General features: G+C 40.8%; 1 protein-coding gene and 1 non-coding gene across 2 annotated transcripts; both read right to left on the bottom strand.

The window, feature by feature from the left end:
* Window positions 1–1,930: 1,930 nt before the first annotated feature.
* LOC130978610 (small nucleolar RNA R71) lies at window positions 1,931–2,038 on the bottom strand. The gene has a single exon (XR_009086232.1). It is a non-coding gene; the product is annotated as a small nucleolar RNA R71 (small nucleolar RNA).
* A 10,296-nt stretch (window positions 2,039–12,334) lies between these two features.
* On the bottom strand, window positions 12,335–23,044 carry LOC130975129 (uncharacterized). Its single transcript, XM_057899958.1, has 5 exons — window positions 22,675–23,044; window positions 22,355–22,554; window positions 22,157–22,249; window positions 12,951–13,167; window positions 12,335–12,705 (listed from the first exon to the last, which is right to left on the bottom strand). The coding sequence occupies exons 1-5, from the start codon at window positions 23,042–23,044 to the stop codon at window positions 12,335–12,337; spliced, it is 1,251 nt and encodes a 416-aa protein (XP_057755941.1).
* Between the last annotated feature and the right edge of the window lie 839 nt (window positions 23,045–23,883).

Genomic DNA, 23,883 nt, shown 5'->3' with positions numbered 1-23,883 from the left:
GGCTTGGCTGACCTTGGTCATGTCTAGTGTTTTGGACCGAAGCTTTCTTTGAAAGCTTGGCTGCTGTGAAGCCATGTCTAATTCCTGGACCGGAGCCTTAGACTAGCATTGCACTGATTCCTGGAATTCTCATTAAGAATTTTGATACTTTTTTTCACTTAATTTTCGAAAAATACAAAAAATTTGCAAAACCAAAATCCCAAAAATATTTCTTGTTTGAGTCTAGAGTCTCATCTTAAGTTTAGTGTCAAATGCATGTTTTTGTTATTTTCGAATCCATGCATATATTTCTTTGTTTTGATCTTTGAATTCTATTGACTTGAAGTTTTGTGTGTCTCATATGCATTTCATGTTGTTAGTGTCAGTAGTACACAAACTGCTAAGTTTGGTGTCTTGCATGCATTGTTAATTGATTCCTTTTGCATTTTGATTATCAAAAAAATCCAAAATATTTTTAATTTGTGTCCTTCAAGTCAATGATACAAAGAATTGAAGATTCAAAACATGCTGCAGAGGAATTATACAGAAAAAGCTGAGCATTCAAAAATGCCCAGTGAAGAAGGCAGACTGGCGTTTAAACGCCAGCCAGGGTACCTGGTTGGGCGTTTAACGCCCAAAAAGGGTGCATTTTGGGCGTTAAACGCCAGAATGTATACCATTCTGGGCGTTTAACGCCAGGATGGTGCAGGGGGAAGATTTTGTTTTCAAAATCAAATTTTTTTTTAGTTTTTCAAAATCAAATCTTTTTCAAATCAAATCTTTTCAATCAAATGTTTTCAAAATCAATTTCTTTCCTTTTTAAAAGATACTTACTAACAATTAATGATTTGATTGAACATCACAAGATTGTTACCTTTTCTGTTGAGAAAGGTTTGAATGTTTCAAATCATATCTTTTCTTGTTAGGCAAGTCATTCATTTTTAAAATCATATCTTTTCAAATGGTTTTCAAATCATATCTTTTAAAAATGTTTTCAAATCATATCTTCTCAATCACATTTTTTTTTTTAAACTCATAACTTTTCATTAAATCTTTTTAACCACATCTTTTTCAAAACAGTTTTCAATCAAATCTTTTTAATTTCTAATTTCAAATCTTTTCAAAAATCACTTGGTTTCTTTTCCACTTTGATTTCGAAAATCAATTGATGTTTTTCAAAAATGTTTTCAAAGTATTTTAATTAATTTTCGAAAATCTTCTTCCCTCCTTCCCACATCCTTCTATTTATGGAGTGCCACTCCTTCTCAATGCACAATTCGAACCTTATCTAACTAAAGTTCGAATTTATCTTCTCCTTCTTCTTTCTATTTCTCTTTTCCTCTGACACTTAAAGGAATCTCTATACTGTGACATAGAGGATACCACATTTTCTTGTTCCCTTCTCTTTCATATGAGCAGGAGCAAGGACAAAGGCATTCTTGTTGAAGCTGATCCTGAACCCGAAAGGACTCTAAAGAGAAAGCTAAGAGAAGCCAAAGCACAACTCTCTTTAGAGGACCTGACCGAATTCTTCAAGGAAGAAAACATGGCAGCAGAAAACAACAACAATGCAAACAATGCAAGGGAGGTGCTGGGTGACTTTACTGCACCTACTCCTGATTTTTATGGGAGAAGCATCTCTATCCCTGCCATTGGAGCAAACAACTTTGAGCTTAAGCCTCAATTAGTTTCTCTAATGCAACAGAATTGCAAGTTCCATGGACTTCCAATGGAAGATCCTCATCAGTTTTTAGCTGAATTCTTGCAAATCTGTGACACAGTCAAGACTAATGGGGTTAACCCTGAAGTCTATAGACTGATGCTATTCCCTTTTGCTGTAAGAGACAGAGCTAGAATATGGTTGGACTCTCAACCTAAAGAAAGCCTGGACTCATGGGAAAAGCTAGTCAATGCCTTCTTGGCAAAATTCTTTCCACCACAAAGATGGAGTAAGCTTAGAGTGGAAGTCCAAACCTTTAGACAAAAGGATGGAGAATCCCTCTATGAAGCTTGGGAAAGATACAAACAATTAATCAGAAAATGTCCTTCTGACATGCTTTCTGAATGGAGCATCATAGGTATTTTCTATGATGGTCTCTCTGAACTATCTAAGATGTCCTTGGATAGCTCTGCAGGAGGATCTCTTCATCTGAAGAAGACGCCTACTGAAGCTCAAGAACTGATTGAAATGGTTGCAAATAACCAATTCATGTACACTTCTGAAAGAAATCCTGTGAACAATGGGACTAGTCAGAAGAAAGGAGTTCTTGAGATTGATGCTCTGAATGCCATACTGGCTCAGAATAAGATATTGACTCAACAAGTCAATTTGATTTCTCAAAGTCTGTCTGGAATGCAAAATGCACCAAACAGTACTAAGGATGCTTCATCTAAGGAAGAAGCTTATGATCCTGAGAACCCTTCCATGGAAGAGGTGAATTACCTAGGAGAACCCTATGGAAACACCTATAATTCTTCATGGAGAAATCACCCAAATCTCTCATGGAAGAATCAAGAGAGACCTCAACAAGGTTTCAATAACAATAATGGTGGAAGAAACAGGTTTAGCAATGGCAAGCCTTTTCCATCATCTTCTCAGCAACAGACAGAGAGTTCTAAGCAGAATACTTCTGACTTAGCAACAATGGTCTCTGATCTAATAAAGACCACTCAAAGTTTCATGAATGAAACAAGGTCCTCCATCAGAAATTTGGAAGGACAAGTGGGTCAGCTGAGCAAGAAAGTTACTGAACTCCCTCCTAGCACTCTCCCAAGTAATACAGAAGAAAATCCAAAAGGAGAGTGCAAAGCCATAGACATGGCCGAATTCTGGGAGGAAGGAGAGGCAGTGAACGCCACTGAGGAAGACAAAAATGGGCGTGCACTGGCCTCCAGTGAGTTCCCCAATGAGGAACCATGGGAATCTGAGGCTCAAAACGAGACCATAGAGATTCCATTGGACTTACTTCTGCCATTCATGAGCTCTGATGAGTATTCTTCCTCTGAAGAGGATGAGTATGTTACTGAAGAGCAAGTTGCTAAATACCTTGGAGCAATCATGAAACTAAATGACAAGTTATTTGGAAATGAGACTTGGGAGGATGAACCTCCCTTGCTCACCAAAGAACTGGATGACTTGTCTAGAAAACTACCTCAAAAGAGGCAGGATCCTGGGAAGTTTTCTATACCTTGTACCATAGGCACCATGACCTTCAAGAAGGCCTTGTGTGACTTAGGGTCAAGTGTAAACCTCATGCCCCTCTCTGTAATGGAGAAATTAGGGATCCTTGAGGTGCAAGCTACAAGAATCTCATTAGAGATGGCAGACAATTCAAGAAAACAAGCTCATGGACTTATAGAGAATGTTTTGGTGAAGATTGAAGACCATTACATTCCTACTGATTTCATAGTCCTAGAGACTGGAAGTGCATGGATGAATCCATCATCCTTGGCAGACCATTCCTAGCCACAGCAAAGGCTGTGATTGATGTTGATAGAGGAGAGTTGATCATTCAAGTGAATGAAGAATCCATGTGTTTAAGGCCCAAGGATATCCCTCTATCATCATGGAGAGGAAGCATGAAGAGCTTCTCTCAAAACAGAGCCAAACAGAGCCCCCACAGTCAAACTCTAAGTTTGGTGTTGGGAGGCCACAACCAAACTCTAAGTTTGGTGTTGAAACCCCACATTCAAACTCTAAGTTTGGTGTTGGGAGGTTTCAACACGGTTCTGAGTGTTTCTGAGGCTCCATGGGAGTCCTCTGTCAAGCTAATGACACTAAAGAAGCGCTTGTTGGGAGGCAACCCAATGTTTTATAATTAATTATTTTCTTTTGTTATTTTATCTTTTTTGTAGGTTGATGATCATAAGAAGTCACAAAAACAATGAAAAAGCAAAAACAAATGAAAAACAGGAAGAAAAACAGCACACCCTGGAGGAAGATGCTGCTGGCGTTCAAACGCCAGTCAGCCTAGCAGTTGGGCGTTTAACGCCCAGTCTGGCACCTTTCTGGGCGTTTAACGCCAGAAAAGGGCACCAGACTGGCGTTAAACGCCAGTAAAGGGCAACAACCTGGCGTTAAACGCCAGGAATGGGCACCAGCCCGGCGTTTAACGCCAGAAATGGCTCAAAACGTGATTTTGAGCAACTTTTGGTGCAGGGATGACTTTTCCTTGACACTACAGGATCTGTGGACCCCACAGGACCCTACCATCACTCTCTCTCTTCTTCCCCCATTCACCAATCACCTCAACACCTCTTCCCCAAAAACCCTTCACCTATCAAATCCCATCTTTCTCTTCACCACTCACATCCATCCTTCATAAAATCCCACCAACCTCACCCTTCAAATTCAAACCACTTTCCCTCCCAAACCCACCCTCAAATGGCCGAACCTTTACCCCCCTCTCTCCTTTAAATACCCTTCTTCAACCCTTCATTTTCACACAACCTAAAGACCACTTCTTCCCCCTTTGGCCGAACACACTACCCTCCCCCTCTTCCTCATTTCTTCTTCTTCTACTCCTTTCTTTCTTCTTTTGCTCGAGGACGAGCAAACATTTTAAGTTTGGTGTGGTAAAAGCGTTGCTTTTTCGTTTTTCCATAACCATTATGGCACCAAAGGCCGGAGAAACCTCTAAAAAGAGGAAAGGGAAAGCAAAAGCTTCCACCTCCGAGTCATGGGAGATGGATAGATTCCTCTCAAGGGTGCATCAAGACCACTTCTATGAAGTTGTGGCCTTGAAGAAGGTGATCCCCGAAGTCCCCTTTTTACTCAAAAAGGGTGAATATCCGGAGATCCGCCATGAGATCCAAGAAGAGGTTGGGAAGTTCTCACCAACCCCATTCAACAAGTTGGAATCTTGATGGTTCAAGAGTTCTATGCCAATGCATGGATCACAAAGAACCATGACCAAAGTGTGAACCCGAATCCAAAGAATTATCTTACTATGGTTCAGGGGAAATACTTGGATTTTAGTCCGGAGAGTGTGAGGGTGGCGTTCAACTTGCCTATGATGCAAGGAGATGAGCATCCTTACACTAGAAGGGTCAACTTTGATCAAAGGTTGGACCAAGTCCTCACAGTCATATGTGAAGAGGGCGCACAATGGAAGCAAGATTCAAGAGGAAAGCCGGTCCAATTGAGAAGGCATGACCTCAAGCCCGTGGCTAGAGATGGTTAGAGTTCATACAACGCTCAATCATTCCCACTAGCAACCGGTCCGAAGTTACCATAGACCGGGCCATCATGATCCATAGCATCATGATTGGAGAAGAAATAGAAGTTAATGAGTTGGAGTTGACATAGAAGGAGATATCCCCATTGATGAGGACAAGCCCATCACCAAGAAAGGATGGAATACACAAGAGACCCCTCTCATCAAGAAATCCCTGAGATTCCTCAAGGGATGAACTTTCCTCCACAAAACTATTGGGAGCAACTAAACACCTCCCTAGGAGAATTAAGTTCCAACATGGGACAACTAAGGGTGGAGCATCAAGAACACTCCATTCTCCTCCATGAAATTAGAGAAGATCAAAGAATCATGAGGGAGGAGCAACAAAGACAAGGAAGAGACATTGAGGAGCTCAAGCACTCCATAGGACCTTCAAAAGCAAGGAAGAGCCGCCATCACTAAGGTGGACCCATTCCTTGATTTCCTTGTTCTTTATTCCCTTGTTTTTCGAAATTTTTAGTGCTTTATGTTATCCATGCTTGTGTCTTATGATCATTAGTGTCTTAGTGTCTATGCCTTAAAGTTATGAATGTCCTATGAATCCATCACCTTTCTTGAATAAAAATGTGCTTAATTGAAAAAGGAAGAATTGCATGAATTTTGAATTTTATAATAGTTTAATTATTTTGATGTGGTGGCAATATTTTGTTCTCTGAATGTATGTGTAAACAGTGCATATGTATCTTGAATTTGTGGTTCATGAATGTTGGCTCTTGAAAGAATGATGAAAAAGGAGACATGTTACTGAGGATCTGAAAAATCAATAAAATGATTCTTGAAGCAAGAAAAAGCTATTCAAAAAAAAAAAAAAAAAAAAAAAAAAAAAAAAAAAAGAAAGAAAAGAAAAGAAATAAAGTTGTGATCCAAGGCAAATAAGAGTGTGCTTAAGAACCCTGGACACCTCTAATTGGGGACTTTAGCAAAGCTGAGTCACAATCTGAAAAGGTTCACCCAATCATGTGTCTGTGGCATGTATGTATCCGGTGGTAATACTGGAAGACAGAGTGCTTTGGGCCACAGCCAAGACTCAATAAATAGCTATGTTCAAGAATCATCATACTTTACTAGGAGAATCATTAACACTATCTGGACTCTGAGTTCCTAAAGAAGCCAACCATTCTGAATTTCAAGGGATAGATTGAGATGCCAAAACTGTTCAGAGACAGAAGGTTAAAAGCCCCGCTCATCTAGTTAATACTGATCTTCACAGATGTTTTTGGAATTCATTGCATATTCTCTTCTTTTGATCTTATTTGATTTTCAGTTGCTTGAGGACAAGCAACAATTTAAGTTTGGTGTTGTGATGAGCGGATAATTTGTATACTTTTTGGCATTGTTTTTAGTATGTTTTTGATATCTTTTAGTTAGATTTTAGTACATTTTTATTAGTTTTTATTTAAAATTCACTTTTCTGGACTTTACTATGAGTTTGTGTGTTTTTCTGTGATTTCAGGTATTTTCTGGCTGAAATTGAGGGACCTGAGCAAAAATCTGATTCAGAGACCAAAAAGGACTGCAGATGCTGTTGGATTCTGACCTCCCTGCACTCGAAGTGGATTTTCTGGAGCTACAGAAGCCCAATTGGCGCACTCTCAACGGCGTTGGAAAGTAGACATCCAGGGCTTTCCAGCAATATATAATAGTCCATACTTTGTCCAAGATTTGATGGCCCAAACCCGCAAAGCAATCCGGCCTCAGGAATTCCAGCGTTAAACGCCGGAACAGGAATAAAAGTTGGAGTTAAACGCCCAAACTGGCATGGGAGCTGGCGTTTAACTCCAGAAAAGTTCTCTACACGAATTTCCTTGATTGCTCAGCCCAAGCACACACCAAGTGGGCCCGGAAGTGGATTTTTATGTCATTTACTCATCTTTGTACACCTAGGCTACTAGTTATCTATAAGTAGGACCTTTTACTATTGTATTTGTATCGAGACTTTGGTAGCTATCTTTGTTTTATGCTATCTTAGACCTCTGGGAGGCTGGCCATTCGGCCATGCCTAGACCCTGTTCTTATGTATTTTCAACGGTGGAGTTTCTACACACCATAGATTAAGGGTGTGGAGCTCTGCTGTACCTCGAGTATTAATGCAATTACTATTGTTCTTCCATTCAATTCCGCTTGTTCTTTTACCAAGATATCACTTGTTCTTCAACATGATGATGGTGATGATTGACGCCCATCACCACTCTCACCTATGAACAAGGTGATTGACAACCATTCTTGTTCTACAAGCATTCGAGGCTTAGTGAATATCTCTTGGATTCTTCGGAGTCTTCGTGGTATAGGCAGGACCTGATGGCAGCATTCAAGAGAATCCGGAAGGTCTAACCTTGTCTGTGGTGTTCTGAGTAGGATTCAATGACTGAATGACTGTGACGTGCTTCAAACCCTGAGGGCGGGGCGTTAGTGATAACGCAAAAGAATCACTGGATTCTATTCCGCGCCTGATTGAGAACCGACAGATGAATTCCGCTATGCCGTGACAGGACATATGCAATCGCTTTCACTGAGAGGATGGGAGGTAGCTGCTGACAACAGTGAGAACCTATACGAGCTTGCCATGGAAAGGAGTAAGAAAGGATTGGATGAAGGCTGTAGGAAAGCAGAGAGACGGAAGGGAAGGCATCTTCATACACTTGTCTGAAGCTCATACACCAATGATATACATAAGTATCACTATCTTTATCTTCTATGTTATTTTCGTTCATCACCATATATATCTGAGTTTGCCTGACTAAGATTTACAAGATGACCATAGCTTGCTTCAATACTAACAATCTCCGTGGGATCGACCCTTACTCACGTAAGGTTTTATTACTTGGACGACCCAGTGCACTTGCTGGTTAGTTGTGCGAAGTTGTGTAATGCCATGGTATTAAGCGCACCAAGTTTTTGGAGCCATTACCAGGGATTATGAGAGTTGTGAAAAAGTATAGTTCACAATTTCGCCGACCAATTACCAGCCAATAAAACCCCATCTTTTCTACATGATTTTAACACAAATTGAACTTCAATTTAAGCCTAGGGTTTCATTTTTCCAGATGCCCCAAGAACATGAACTTTAAAGCTTGAATTTCATCAAATTTCATGAAAATTTCACCAAATTTTCACCAAGAATCAATCATATATGCAACCAATTTTTGGCACAGATAAATCATACAACATTCACACAATTCAAACACAAATAATCAAGATTAATTTCGTGACACCCTACCTGATTTTGCTGCTCCTAATTCAGTTAGACTTTCAGGTGGTCCTTTAGCACTTTTTCCTCCTAAATCACATCATGAACAACTTTAAATCCAAAAACTCTCAACTAACCAAATCTCACTCAGCATGTTAGGAAGTGATTTCTAACCTTAGACTCGCTGGAAAGTCACGTTTCTTGGCCCTCAAGTCAAGTTAAGCATGATTCCTAAGGAAGAACATCAAGAAAACACATGTTTGAGCATGTTTCCTTGAAACCGAATCAAAAGAGAGATGGTGCAGCCAACTCACCTTGATTCCAGCCTTAATAAGTCATATGATCATGTGGAGAAAGAAGAGAGGATCATTTTGGTCGGATTGGAATTTTGATTTGAGTTTTAGTTCAGCAGAAATCAAGCTTTGAAGATTTGGAACTAAGAACTTTTCTCTCTTTTTCTCTCTTGGAAATTTCGGCCACAAGGAGAAAATGAACCAGCCTTGGGGGTTTTGGGGGTGTAGGGTGAGTTGTGATTGGTTGTCTTGGAGTGGATTAAAATAATATTAAAATATCTCAGGTGTATAACTACTAAAACTAGGTGTATCAGAACACTTGTGATAACATCTCTAAAAATTATTTATGAACTACTAGCATAAATGATACTAGTAACATACTTATTATGAGATTAAAACATGTATGATGAGGCCTTAGCATTGCTAAAGTCATCAGAGAGTGCTGGTGCTAAACTGCACCAGTAAATTGTGAATTCGGTTAAACCGATTTTCTGTTTTTAACTAAAACTGACCAGGTAACCTTATAATATTATTCAAGCAGCTTCTAATACTAATATAATGATAATATTACCCTATTATCTCTCTTCTCTCATGAATCATGTCCGGTTCATCAAACTGAGACTATTTACGAAAAACCGGATCAAAACTCCTAACCGATACAGTTCAAAAACTATGTTCTTCGTGACTGCGTTATCGAGCTTGCCTCGGAAAAGGTTCTAGCTTAAAGATGACATAATGACAATGAGGATTGAAATACTTGATGATATATCAGAGGTTCTCCCCTTACTGATCCTCCGGAGAAATCCGTACTTTCAGAAAAGATCTCACGTACTCGAAAATCATGGTTGTTATATTCTACCCTCCTAAAAGAAAATTTTGTCCTCAAAATTTCAGTTACCTGAGAATAGATGCGGATAATGAACTTTCATATTATCTTCCAGTTCCCAGGTGTGCTCTTCTTTTCCTCTTTGTCCCCAAGCTACTTTGACTAGGCGAACAGTTTTGCCTCTTAGCTGCTTATCACTTCTTTCTACGATCTGAACTGGTGATGCTTGATATGTTAAATCATTTCGTAACTGTACTGTTTCTGGTTGTAAAATGTGACTCTCTTCGGGAATATATTTCTTAAGTTGCGAGACATGAAAAACATCATGAAGGTTTGACAGATATGGAGGAAGGGCTATTTGATACGCTACTAGACCGACTCTTTTAAGTATTTGGAAAGGTCCTATGTATCGAGGGTTAAGCTTTTTAGTCTTAAGGGCTCGACCTATTCCAGTAGTCGGGGTTACTTTAAGAAAAACATGGTCTCCCTCACTAAACTCTAAGGGTCTACGTCTATTATTGGCATAGCTCTTTTGACGGCTTTGTGCTGTCTGGATCTTCTGATGAATTCCCTTTATCTTCTCTGTAGTTTCTTGAACTAAGTCTGGACCCAAGATACTAGCTTCTCCATCATCATTCCAACACAATGGTGTCTGACATCTTCTTCCGTAGAGAGCTTCATAAGGTGCCATCCCGATACTTTGTTGGTAACTGTTATTGTAGACGAATTCGATCAAGGGCAAATACTTATCCCAACTGCCTTGGTTATCCAACACACAAGATCTTAGCATGTCTTCTAATGTTTGGATTGTCCGCTCTGATTGTTCGTCTGTCTGAGGATGGTATGTTGTACTCATGTGCAATTCTGTCCCCAACGCTTTCTAGAAAGCTCCCCAGAATCTGGAAGTAATACTCGGATCTCGATCTGAAATAATTGACGAAGGTATCCCGTGCAAACGTATGATTTCTTAAATATATATCCATGCCAGCCTTTCTAAAGTATAGTCAACTCGAATCGGAAGGAAATGCGCTGATTTTGTTAACCTGTCCACAATTATCCAAATAGCATCGTGCCCTATTGAGGTCCTTGGCAATCCCGTGACAAAATCCATAGTGATCTGCTCCCATTTCCATTGGGGTATTTCTAAGGGTTGCAGGGTTCCTGACGGCTTCTGATGTTCCACCTTCACCCTCTAGCAGGTTAAACATTTTGGGACATAGTCAGCAACCTCTTTCTTTAAGCCCGGCCACCAGAACATTTGTTTCAAATCTTGATACATCTTTGTCACTCCAGGATGCATGGAAAATCTACTTTGATGAGCTTCTACAAGAATCCTCCGTCGCAAATCTCCAGAGCTAGGCACACAAATCCTGGTCTTGTACCTCCAGAGATCGCTACGATCTTGTTTTACAGCTTCTGGTTCCTCTACTTTCATCCATCTCAGCATCGTCATCATTTCTAAATCCTGTGTTTGTGCTTGCTGAATACTAATCTTAAAATCTGGTGTTATATGCAATTGGGCCAGACGGACTCCACTTGACGTTTCAGTCATAGTCAAATTAAATTCCTCAAATTCCGCAAGTAGCTTTTCTTCTTTTATCATCATCCAAGAGATACTCAAATTCTTCCTGCTTAAAGCATCTGCCACCACGTTCGCTTTCCCTGGGTGATAACTTAACTTGAAATCATAGTCCTTCAAAAATTCCATCCACCTTCGTTGTCGCATATTAAGATCTTTCTGGTCAAAGATACACTTTAAACTTTTGTGGTCAGAGAAAACTTCTAGTTGAGCGCCATACAAATAGTGTCTCCAGATCTTCAAAGCAAACACTACTGCAGCCAACTCCAAGTCATGCGTTGGATAATTTCGTTCATGAGGTCTCAGCTGCCGGGAAGCATAAGCCACCACATTCTTGTCTTGCATCAGCACACATCAAAGTCCTTTATGAGAGGCGTCACAGTATACTTCAAATGGTTTCTGTGGGTCGGGTAGTACTAATACAGGTGCAGTTGTTAACTTTTCCTTAAGAATGTTGAAACTTCTATCACACTCAGCTGTCCAAATGAAGGGAACTTCCTTTCGTGTAAGGTAAGTCAGAGGTAAGGCTATCTGTGAAAACCCTCTAATAAACCTCCGGTAATATCCAGCAAGTCTGAGAAAACTCCGAACTTCTGTAACGGTTGTAGGTGGTTCCCATTGCACTACTGCATCAATTTTTGAATGATGCACTGCAATTCCTCCCTGTGATATGACATGTCCCAAAAATGCCACCTTTTCTGTCCAAAATTCACACTTTGATAGTTTAGCATATAACTTCCGAGTCCTCAGAATCTGCAATACGGTCCTTAGATGTTCTTCATGCTCTCTTTCTGTCTTCGAATAGATGAGAATATCGTCTATGAAAACTACTATGAACTGATCAAGGTACGGACGGAAAATACGATTCATGTAATCCATGAAAATCGCAGGAGCATTAGTTAGTCCAAATGACATAACCGTATACTCATAGTGACCATATCGAGTTCTAAATGCAGCCTTCGGTATATCTGATTCTTTTACTCGAATCTGGTGATAGCCCGATCGTAAATCAATCATCAAGAACACAGTTACACCTTTCAACTGATCCATCAAATCATCTATCTGTGGAAGTGGATACTTGTTCTTGATAGTGACTTTATTTAACTGTCGGTAATCTACGCAAAGTCTCATTCCACCATCCTTCTTCTTTACTAGCAATACCGGAGCTCCCCAAGGTGATGCACTGGGACGAATAAATTTCTTTCCAAGTAGCTCATCCAACTGCTGCTTTAACTATGCAAGTTCCAATGGTGACATCCGGTACGGTGCTATGGAAATCGGTCCGGTTCTAGGTACTAGTTCAATGCTGAATTCTATCTCTCGCTGAGGAGGAAACTCAAGTATGTCATCCAGAAAAACATCGGGAAATTCCTTCACCACTCGGATTCGTTCTAAGCTTAGTTCACTGTCATTCGAGCTAGCCGCTAACAGAATGTACCCCTCAAAATCACTCCCGTCTAAGGTAACTCTTACAGAATTCAGATATAAAGTATGAGACAAAAATGGTTTAATATCTAAACCATTAGATGGAATAATAGCAGTTCTTTCATAGCAATCAAGGAAAACATGATACTTAGATAACCAATCTAATCCTAGAATAACTTCTAAACCACATAGAGGCAAACAGATTAGATCATGTATAAAAGTCCTATTCCTAATAGTGAATGGTACTTGCAGGCACGCTAAACTAGTAAAAGCATTTTGGGATGTAGGGGTATGAACAATTAGATCAAAGTTCAACTCAGAGAAATCTAGTCCAACTCACGAGCAACAGTTAAAGAAATAAAGGAATGCGATACACCCGAATCATACAGTACAGTTAGAAATCGATTTTTAACATAACACTGACCTTGGATCAGGGCGTCTGATTGCATAGCATCATCAGCAATCATAACAAACACTCGACCTTGTTGCTGGGTTCGCGCTGGATTCTGAGTAAACCTCTTTGAGCAATTCTTAGCCATATGTCCTGGTTCATTACAAATATAACACTTGGATATTCCAAACAAGCAGGGTCTATTACCATGATCTCTCCCACACTGCCTACATGCAGTATTCACCTGTGCCTGTTGATGTGTGGAAAACGATCCAACACAAAACTCACCGGCAAGTGTACCGGGTCGCATCAAGTAATAATAACTCACATGAGTGAGGTCGATCCCACAGGGATTGAAGGATTGAGCAATTTTAGTTTAGTGGGTGGTTTAGTCAAGCGAATCAAGTTTTGGTTGAGTGATTTGTGTTTATCAGAAATTAAATGACAGTAAATGTAAAGGGGGAAGGGAGAAATGCAGTAAAATAAAGAACAGAAGAGTAAAAGTGCAGAAACTTAAAGAGCAAGAAAGTAAATGACTGAAACTTAAAGTGCAAGAAACTTAAATTGCAGTAACTTAAATGGCAAGAAAGATAAATTGCTGAATGTAAAGGGGAATTGAGGAATGGGATTGCAGGATCTAAACAAGAAGAAGTAAATTGCAGTAAAGAAGGTAGCAGAAATGAATTGGATGCAAACAGGAAATTTAAACAGCAAGGAAATTAAAGTGCAGTAAAGGTTCACAGAGGAACCAAAAGTGATCTCAGGATCCCAAGGGCTTAGGTAGCAGAGCCTAAAACCCAATTTCCTTCCCAGATCTGAAGTTACTAAGCAATTGACAGAAAATTAAAGATGAAGCAGTAGAAGAACAGAATTTGGATTGAATTATGCAGAAAATATAATGCAAAGAGTTTGAATGGGAATTGGGACAGAATTTCCCCAATTTCACACACCCAATACTCAGAAAACAGAAGAGGAGAATTGCCCAAGGGAATTGAGGAAGGAGATCAAGCAATTCTCCTTTGATCCTCTTGGTGCTCGGACAAATCTCTCAAGAAAGCTCAAAAAAAAGAAGTTCAAAAATTCAGAATGAAAGCCAAAATTGCAAAGCTCAAGAGTAAAGGTAGCTAAAAAGTTAAAAGTCAAAAAAAGAGCCCCTAATTACATAAACTAACTACTATTTATACACTTTCTATTCTTGGATTTTGGGATTTGGATGGGCTTTTGGATTGGTGAAGGAATGAATTCAAATTAATTTTTAATTTGAATTTAGGCCCAAAAAATCCACTCCCAGGAGGCTGCCCTGCCCTTGTGGAGGGCAGGGCAGAAAATTGATGCTTGGGCTAGCAATTGGTGCGGCCATGATGCGATTCTGGTGCGAGTTGGTGCGTGTCTGGCATGAGCTTGGTGCGCCAGAGGCTGCCCTGCCCGCGCCAAGGGCAGGGCGGGAAAGCTGCTGCGCCAGAACGTGATGCGTGCTTGCGCTTGGTGCTGCCAGAATTGAGAAGCGCGCGTGCGCGTGCTGCACGTTGATGCGTGGGACGGCCAGATTTGAGGAGCGCGCGTGCGCGCGAAGCACGTTGACGCGTGGATGCTCCCTGCCCGCGCCAAGGGCAGGGCAGGAATGGTTTGGTGCGCCAGGAAGCAGAGTTGGTGCGCCAAGGTCTTGTGTGTGATGCGCCAATTTCAAATGCTGCCCTGCCCGCGCCAAGGGCAGGGCAAGGTTCCCAATCTCATGGCCCGTGTTCGAATCTGGTGGCTTGCAAACACGCTACTTTTTCTTTTGATTTCTTGGCACGCTATTTGGTCTCAAGGCTTGGCTTCCTCATGGTTCTTGGTTCGAACCTTGTGGCTTGCATGGGAGCTATTTTTCCTTGGATTTCTTTCTCATGGAGCCCGATCCTGCTCTCCACAAGGGCAGGGCAGAGTTTGCTTCTCTTGGCTCCAAGGCACCATTTTGTGCTCTGCCCTTAGAGTGGGCAGGGCAGGGTTGCCTTTGCTTGCTTGGTCACTTGATGCTGCCCTCCTAGAGGGCATTCTGCCCTTGTGGAGGGCAAGGTTGCTTCCCCATTATAATGCGGCACGCCTCCTCTTGATTCGGCCACGCTTTTCTTTCTTTGGCTACACTTTTTATGCCACGCTTTCCATTTTCTTTTCTTTTCTTCACCTAAAATAAACCAAACAACCACTCAAAGCATCACTAAATTCAAGAGGCTTATAAATCAATTAAAATGCAATTAAAGTTAGCTTAAACCTCATGATTTATCATTAATTTCATGGTGGTTGCTTGATTTAGAGAAGTTGTGCATTTTCACTCCAAATCACTAACTTAGGATGCAAGAAAGTGCATAAATGCTAACAAAACAAGTGAAATTAGCTTGAAAAATGGGTATATGATGACTTGTCATCACAACACCAAACTTAAACCTTGCTTGTCCCCAAGCAAGCATCAAAACTAAGAGTAAATGATATGAATAAGAAAAGAACATAAATCCTTATTATGCAGATAGCAGAACTTCAATTTATGGGGCATTTATGCAGACAATGATACTCACTTATTGTTGCTGCTGCATAATACATATCTTTATTCAAAGGCTTGCTAAACTTGCTGTTATAAGACTCACCTTTTACTCACTCCCTTGCTAACTCTTCTTGGCTCATAATGCTTTAATAAGCTTTTTATTCTTTAAGAGGTTTGGTGTTAAATGTTGCAGCTTAGCCTTTGGCTTCATTTTCTTTTATTTTGCTCAACATCTTTCCACCACAGACACTTAGCTCACTAATTCTTCCTAGGATCATTGATGCCCAGCATCTCTTTGGATCACTAAGTGCTTTGTATCTAAGTTGCTCTTTATTGTGGATTTTCAATTGGCCATCCCAAATCAGTTGATCTAAGTGACTGGGTTTCAAAATACCCCTTAGAATTTACTCATCCAAGCAGATCTCAGTACAAGAACACCACAGGCATTTGTCCTAAGGTTCAAGCCATTGGTGTCCAACCTTTATTCTTTGTTTTTCTTGCCATTTTGGCTTTTTCTTTCCTTCTTCTTTCTGTTTTTGTTACCAAGGGTGCTTCATTATTGATAAAAGTCTTTGTAACAGCAAGCTAACTTACAATTGAATGAGAATGATATTATGCAACACTTATTCCATGAGTTATGCATTTAATCAAACACATGTGCCACCACCAACTTCCATTCATACTCATGCAACATTGGATTTTTCTCTTTTCAATTCAAACCAAACTCTTTTATTTAAGCATATGGGAAACAAAGCAACATTTAAGCTAAGTGATGGATACAAGCATTATGCAGACTTGGCATTTTTAGCAAACAATTTCACTTGCAACTAGATAAACACTTAAGCAAGGCATACAATGGTTTTCATGTTCGAAACAATACACAGCAGAAAGAATTAAGTTCAGATACAACCTTTGGAGTTGCAGCCCTTTGATTTTTCTTTCTGCTGTGTTTTCTTTGAGTTAAGATGCTCAGTGTCTTCAATTGTTGACTCATGTCCTGCATAATCCTCAAAGTTGCTTGCTTCTCAAGCCCTTGATTATATGGTTAGTGAGCATAATACTGAGTGTGGTTCCATGATTTGTTTTGGTGTGTGAACACCAAACTTAATTGTCTTACCACTGTCTCAGATGTACCAAGTCAACCATATTTGGAACCATGTATTTTTGCTAAAGGTTAATGGAATTAAAGCTAGAGAACAATTTAACAGTTGAATAATATGTTTAATTGCTTGGAGCTAGAATCATGCAAGAGGTGAGAATGTGTTTTTAAATGATATTTTTGGTGGAACACCAAACTTAGAAGTTTTCATTCTCCCTCAAATTGTTTTGGTGCGCAACACCAAACTTAGCTCCTTGCAATGCATACCAATTATTCAACATCTTTATTGAAAAGCTATGAAAAAGACAACTACCTCAGGTTGGGTTGCCTCCCAACAAGCGCTCTTTTATTGTCATTAGCTTGACATTGAACTCCCTTTAAGGTGGTTGAAATTGGTGGTGTCTCAATTTGTCACCCCTCACTGTCAGCTTTCTCTGAGTGCCTTGATGTTCAATTTCCATATGCTCAAGAGAAAGAATTTGGTTGACAGTGTAATAATCTTCTGCCCCCTGCTGTTGGTATACAAGTTGTACCTTGTCACCCTTAGAAAATCCTTCAGTTGGGATTTTCTTGTTCTTCCACCCTTTGTGAGCCTTTTTCTTATTCTTCACCTTTTTCTTGCTTGTTGATCTTCCTTTCTTGACAGTTGCTTGAGTTGTGATGCCTTCCTTTTTGCTGATCACCCCTGCTTCCTTGTGAATCCCCTTTTCTTCTTGTGTCTGTTTGTTTATCTGTTCTACTTCCTTTTCAGTTGATTGCTTTGGGGGGAGATCATCACTCATTTTGCTTTTTTCTTCATCCATTTGTAATTCTGGGAAAACTTTCAGGATGATGCTCTCCTCATGCATCCTAAGAGTTAATTCTCCTTGCTCTATGTCCACAATGGCTCTAGCAGTGGCCAAAAATGGTCGACCAAGTATTATGGAGTCATTTCCATTTTCTGAAGAATCCAGAATCACAAAATCTGCCGGATAGATGAACCTGTCAACCTTAACTAAAAGGTTCTCAATCAACCCCTTAGGATAGACTATTGATTGATCCACCAACTCCAAAGTCATCTCTGTTGGATTCACCTCTTCTATGCCAAGCCTTTTCACTAGAGGATATGGGATTAGATTTATGCTTGCTCCTAGATCGCACATCCCTTTGTTAATGAACAGGTTTCCAATAGTGCATGGCAAGAGGAAGCCTCCAGGGTCGTCAAGCTTGGGAGGGAGTCCCTTTTTAATAAGAGCACTGCATTCCTCACTCAGCATCACTGTTTCCTTCTCATTCCAATCCCTTTTCTTGTTGATGAGCTCTTTTAGGAACTTAGCATACAGGGGCATTTGCTCCAAAGCCTCTGCCAAAGGTATGTTGATTTCCAACTTCTTGAAAGTCTCAAGAAATTTGTGGAAGTGCTGATCCTTTGTTTCCTTGTGAAATCTTTGTGGGTACGGCAGTGGTGGTGTTGAGCTCTTCACCACTTGATGTTGTTTTGGACTTGGTTCTTCCATGATTTGCTTTCCTTGCTTCAACTTCTGTGGCTTGTCATCTTCCTCTGTGAGTTTTTCTGGAGCATTCTTGCTTATCTTGTCCTTGTTAATGGCTTCATCCTTCTTTGTTGGCTCATTGTTATCCTCCATGGGTTTCTTTGTTGCTCCTTGGTTACCATCTGTTAACACCCTTCCACTTCTCAGTTGCACCACCTTGCATTCTTCCTTTGGGTTGGGAATGGTATCACTAGGTAGTGAACTTGATGGCTTCTCAACAGAGATCTTCTTAGAGATTTGGCCAATCTGCCTCTCTAGGTTCTTCATGGTAGCTTCTTGATTTTTGTTTGTCAATTCTTGGCTTTTCATTAGTTTCTCCAGGAGTACTTCTAGATTGGTGATTCTCTGTGAATCTTGTGTGATGGGTTGGTTTTGGGGTGTTGGTGGATGAAGGTAAGTGTTTTGGTTAGTTGGGTGGTTATTGGTTGGGTATTGGTTAGAATTTGGGTAGTTGTTTTGTGGTTTTCTGTATGAGTTTTGGTTAGTGTTTGGCTGGGGGTTATGGTTTGTGTTTTTCCAATTATTTTGGCCTGTGTTTCTTTGCCATGGTTGTTGGTTTTGATTATGGTTGTCTCCCCATCTGAGGTTTGGATGATTCTTCCAAGATGGATTGTAAGTCTCTCCATAAACTTCATTTGTTCCCTGATTCTGGTTGTGCAAGTATTGAACCTGCTCTTGTTGTTGCTCTTCTTGAGTTTCTTCACTTTGTACCCAAGTGTTTGGAGGTTGGCTTGTGGTGCTCACTGTTGCCACTTGCAAGCCATCAATCCTCTTAGCCATTTGCTCAAATTGTTGTTGAATCTGTTGTTGCATCATTTTGTTTTGAGCTAAGATTGAATCAACTCCTTCCAACTCCATGACTCCTCTTCTCTGTGATGGTTGGCGTTGTCTTTGATGAGCAAAGAAATATTGGTTGTTGGCCACCATATCAATGAGGTTTCGAGCTTCCTCTGTGGTTTTCATGAGTTGTAGAGAGCCTCCAGCAGAGTGATCAAGAGCCTCCTGAGCTTTAAGAGTGAGGCCTTCATAGAAGTTTTGTAGCTTGTCCCACTCAGTGAACATCTCTGGTGGACACTTCCTCAATAGAGCCTTGTATCTCTCCCATGCTTCATATAAGCTCTCGGCCTCCAATTGAGTGAAGGTTTGAACCTCTGTCTTCAACCTTAGGACTCTTTGAGGTGGATAGAATTTAGCAAGGAACTTGCTCACCAAGTCATCCCAAGTGTTGATGCTTTCTTTTGGAAAAGTCTCTAGCCATTGAGTGGCTTTATCTCTAAGAGAGAATGGGAAGAGTAGCAACTTGTAGCTATCAGGGGGTACACCATTTGTCTTCACTGTATCACAGATTCTCAAAAAGGTGGACAAATGTTGGTTTGGATCCTCCAAAGGTCCTCCTCCGAAGGAACAATTGTTTTGCACCAGAGTTATGAGTTGTGGCTTGAGTTCAAAGTTGTTTGCATTGACATTGGGAGGAAGAATGCTACTCCCACAATGCCTAGCATTTGCAAATGTGTATGAAGCCAAGACTCTTCTCTGTTGGTCATTGTTGGCTCCTCCTCCTGGTTGACTAGTATCTCCTTCCATATCTTGGAATTCCTCCTCAGATTCTTCTTCTTCTCCAACAATATTCTTCCCTCTTTCTGCTCTTCTTATTCTCCGAAGAGTCCTTGGATCGATTTCAGAAATGATAGGAGAGGATCTCCCTATACCTGACATACAAACACACAGCAACAAACACACAAACCCAGAGAGTTAACAAAACTTCAATCTATTGCTAGAGTGAGGTTTTGGTTGGTTAGTTTAAGCAAAAACTCAAACAGTTAATGTGTTAGTAAGAGTTAGAATAACAAAAAAGAAAAAAAATGCTTAATCTAGACCTCCACTTCACTTAATCATTGTCAATCTATTTCAATCCCCGGCAACGGCGCCAAAAACTTGATGTGTGGAAAACGATCCAACACAAAACTCACCGGCAAGTGTACCGGGTCGCATCAAGTAATAATAACTCACATGAGTGAGGTCGATCCCACAGGGATTGAAGGATTGAGCAATTTTAGTTTAGTGGGTGGTTTAGTCAAGCGAATCAAGTTTTGGTTGAGTGATTTGTGTTTATCAGAAATTAAATGACAGTAAATGTAAAGGGGGAAGGGAGAAATGCAGTAAAATAAAGAACAGAAGAGTAAAAGTGCAGAAACTTAAAGAGCAAGAAAGTAAATGACTGAAACTTAAAGTGCAAGAAACTTAAATTGCAGTAACTTAAATGGCAAGAAAGATAAATTGCTGAATGTAAAGGGGAATTGAGGAATGGGATTGCAGGATCTAAACAAGAAGAAGTAAATTGCAGTAAAGAAGGTAGCAGAAATGAATTGGATGCAAACAGGAAATTTAAACAGCAAGGAAATTAAAGTGCAGTAAAGGTTCACAGAGGAACCAAAAGTGATCTCAGGATCCCAAGGGCTTAGGTAGCAGAGCCTAAAACCCAATTTCCTTCCCAGATCTGAAGTTACTAAGCAATTGACAGAAAATTAAAGATGAAGCAGTAGAAGAACAGAATTTGGATTGAATTATGCAGAAAATATAATGCAAAGAGTTTGAATGGGAATTGGGACAGAATTTCCCCAATTTCACACACCCAATACTCAGAAAACAGAAGAGGAGAATTGCCCAAGGGAATTGAGGAAGGAGATCAAGCAATTCTCCTTTGATCCTCTTGGTGCTCGGACAAATCTCTCAAGAAAGCTCAAAAAAAAGAAGTTCAAAAATTCAGAATGAAAGCCAAAATTGCAAAGCTCAAGAGTAAAGGTAGCTAAAAAGTTAAAAGTCAAAAAAAGAGCCCCTAATTACATAAACTAACTACTATTTATACACTTTCTATTCTTGGATTTTGGGATTTGGATGGGCTTTTGGATTGGTGAAGGAATGAATTCAAATTAATTTTTAATTTGAATTTAGGCCCAAAAAAATCCACTCCCAGGAGGCTGCCCTGCCCTTGTGGAGGGCAGGGCAGAAAATTGATGCTTGGGCTAGCAATTGGTGCGGCCATGATGCGATTCTGGTGCGAGTTGGTGCGTGTCTGGCATGAGCTTGGTGCGCCAGAGGCTGCCCTGCCCGCGCCAAGGGCAGGGCGGGAAAGCTGCTGCGCCAGAACGTGATGCGTGCTTGCGCTTGGTGCTGCCAGAATTGAGAAGCGCGCGTGCGCGTGCTGCACGTTGATGCGTGGGACGGCCAGATTTGAGGAGCGCGCGTGCGCGCAAAGCACGTTGACGCGTGGATGCTCCCTGCCCGCGCCAAGGGCAGGGCAGGAATGGTTTGGTGCGCCAGGAAGCAGAGTTGGTGCGCCAAGGTCTTGTGTGTGATGCGCCAATTTCAAATGCTGCCCTGCCCGCGCCAAGGGCAGGGCAAGGTTCCCAATCTCATGGCCCGTGTTCGAATCTGGTGGCTTGCAAACACGCTACTTTTTCTTTTGATTTCTTGGCACGCTATTTGGTCTCAAGGCTTGGCTTCCTCATGGTTCTTGGTTCGAACCTTGTGGCTTGCATGGGAGCTATTTTCCTTGGATTTCTTTCTCATGGAGCCCGATCCTGCTCTCCACAAGGGCAGGGCAGAGTTTGCTTCTCTTGGCTCCAAGGCACCATTTTGTGCTCTGCCCTTAGAGTGGGCAGGGCAGGGTTGCCTTTGCTTGCTTGGTCACTTGATGCTGCCCTCCTAGAGGGCATTCTGCCCTTGTGGAGGGCAAGGTTGCTTCCCCATTATAATGCGGCACGCCTCCTCTTGATTCGGCCACGCTTTTCTTTCTTTGGCTACACTTTTTATGCCACGCTTTCCATTTTCTTTTCTTTTCTTCACCTAAAATAAACCAAACAACCACTCAAAGCATCACTAAATTCAAGAGGCTTATAAATCAATTAAAATGCAATTAAATTTAGCTTAAACCTCATGATTTATCATTAATTTCATGGTGGTTGCTTGATTTAGAGAAGTTGTGCATTTTCACTCCAAATCACTAACTTAGGATGCAAGAAAGTGCATAAATACTAACAAAACAAGTGAAATTAGCTTGAAAAATGGGTATATGATGACTTGTCATCACCTGTTGGGGTCGTTTACCAGTATCCTGCCTTGGTCTACCTCCGTTTCTACCCATAGGGCGAGCAGGAGCGTTACCAACTTGTGGATTCCTTCGCTGTGGCACACCAGGTGTCTTGAAGTTTGTCCTTCATGGTTGCCAATTATAACTATTATAGTTCCTTGGTGGAAATCCTTGATGACTTGCTTTAGATGCAATTACCTTCTTAGCACATTCTTCCACTAACTTACACTCATTAACCAGCTTAGCAAAATCTCGTATCTCCAATGGGACTACTGAACTCATCAAATCCTCACGAAGACCCCCTTCGAACTTTAAGCACTTCCATTCTTCAAAATCAGCAGGATTCCCTTGGTAAATCTTGGAGAAACGGCACAAGTCATCAAACTTACGGGCATATTCTGCAACAGTTGTGTTACCCTGTTTCAGCTACATAAGTTCCATCTCCTTAGCGTCACGAGCTGCCCTCGGAAAATACTTCCTATAAAATTCATCCTTAAAAGTATTCCAAGGAACATCGCCTTCATCTTGTTGCAACAGTCGTTGTATCCCCTGCCACCAATGCTCAGCTTCTCCTTCCAGCATATAAGTAGCGAACTCTACGTGTTGGCCTTCCAGAACATGCTGTGCTCGCAGTGATCGTTCGATAGCTCGAAACCAATTGTCAGCATCAGTCGCAACGAGTGTACCTTTAAACTTAGGCGATTTAACCTTCAGAAAAGTCTCAAGGGTCATAGGTCTTTTGAGATGCCCCAAGTTATTCTCATCATTTCCACTATCTTCTCCATGTTCATTCTCATTCCCGTTTCTCACCCCAAGACGTTCAACAGCCCTAGTCGCTGCTACTGCAGCCTCGCGCACTGCCTCAGCCACAGCGTTCATAGTAGTCATAAACGTTTCCTATTCCCTCTCGTGGTTAACATTAGGAATTCCTTCCCGTACGCCTCGTCTCCGTGAACCCATCGTGGTCCTGTTCACACCAAACAATCATTATTAAGGTGATCAGTCTTAACACTTCAAGTCAAGTGTGAACATTCCCAGAATGAAAACACAGAGACAATCATGCAACACATATCACATAGATATCCTATAAGCATGAGACACACAATAGAGTGTGCAATGAAGCACAGTCAGTCCACTCCCCAGGCTCTATTGGGAATGAACTGCTCTGATACCAAATTGTAACGACCTAACTCCCAGTATGCCATGGTCTTACAAGAAGCTAAGTGTTACTAACTTATCCTTCCTAATTATTAAATAATATTTAATATATGAGCCTGTTCCTTGTTAGAACGATGCCAATTTTACGAGTAACTTTTTTTTTATTCGTTGCGGAGAAGAGATAAAATAATCAAGCACACATTGAGAGTAAAAGGAAAGTAGCATAAAGAAACAAAGGAATATAACTGATAATATACATCATATACACTATAACAAAACATGTAGCGTTTACACAAGATCAAGTCAGTTTACATCCTTGTCGTCCTACGTAGCTAATATATACACGACACTCCTAGGGCCTGGCCCAAACAAAAAGCCGCTAAACTGGTGCCCAGGCTAGCCTAACCACTATATAGCTCCTAGCTCTCGGGTGTACTAAGACAAGTGAGAGACTAACTAATAGATAATGTCAGACTAGAGTGTCATAAAAAAAATGCCCCTTCTGTTGTCAGACTATATCTACACGTGGCCATTCAGAGAATTGCCTTGAGGCTCGTCCATCTCCTCAT

This window comes from Arachis stenosperma, chromosome 4, assembly GCF_014773155.1.
Source record: "Arachis stenosperma cultivar V10309 chromosome 4, arast.V10309.gnm1.PFL2, whole genome shotgun sequence".
Classification (NCBI taxonomy): Eukaryota; Viridiplantae; Streptophyta; class Magnoliopsida; order Fabales; family Fabaceae; genus Arachis; species Arachis stenosperma.
The sequence above is the reverse complement of the archived record's forward strand: the minus strand, read 5'-3'. Positions and strand labels throughout refer to the sequence as shown.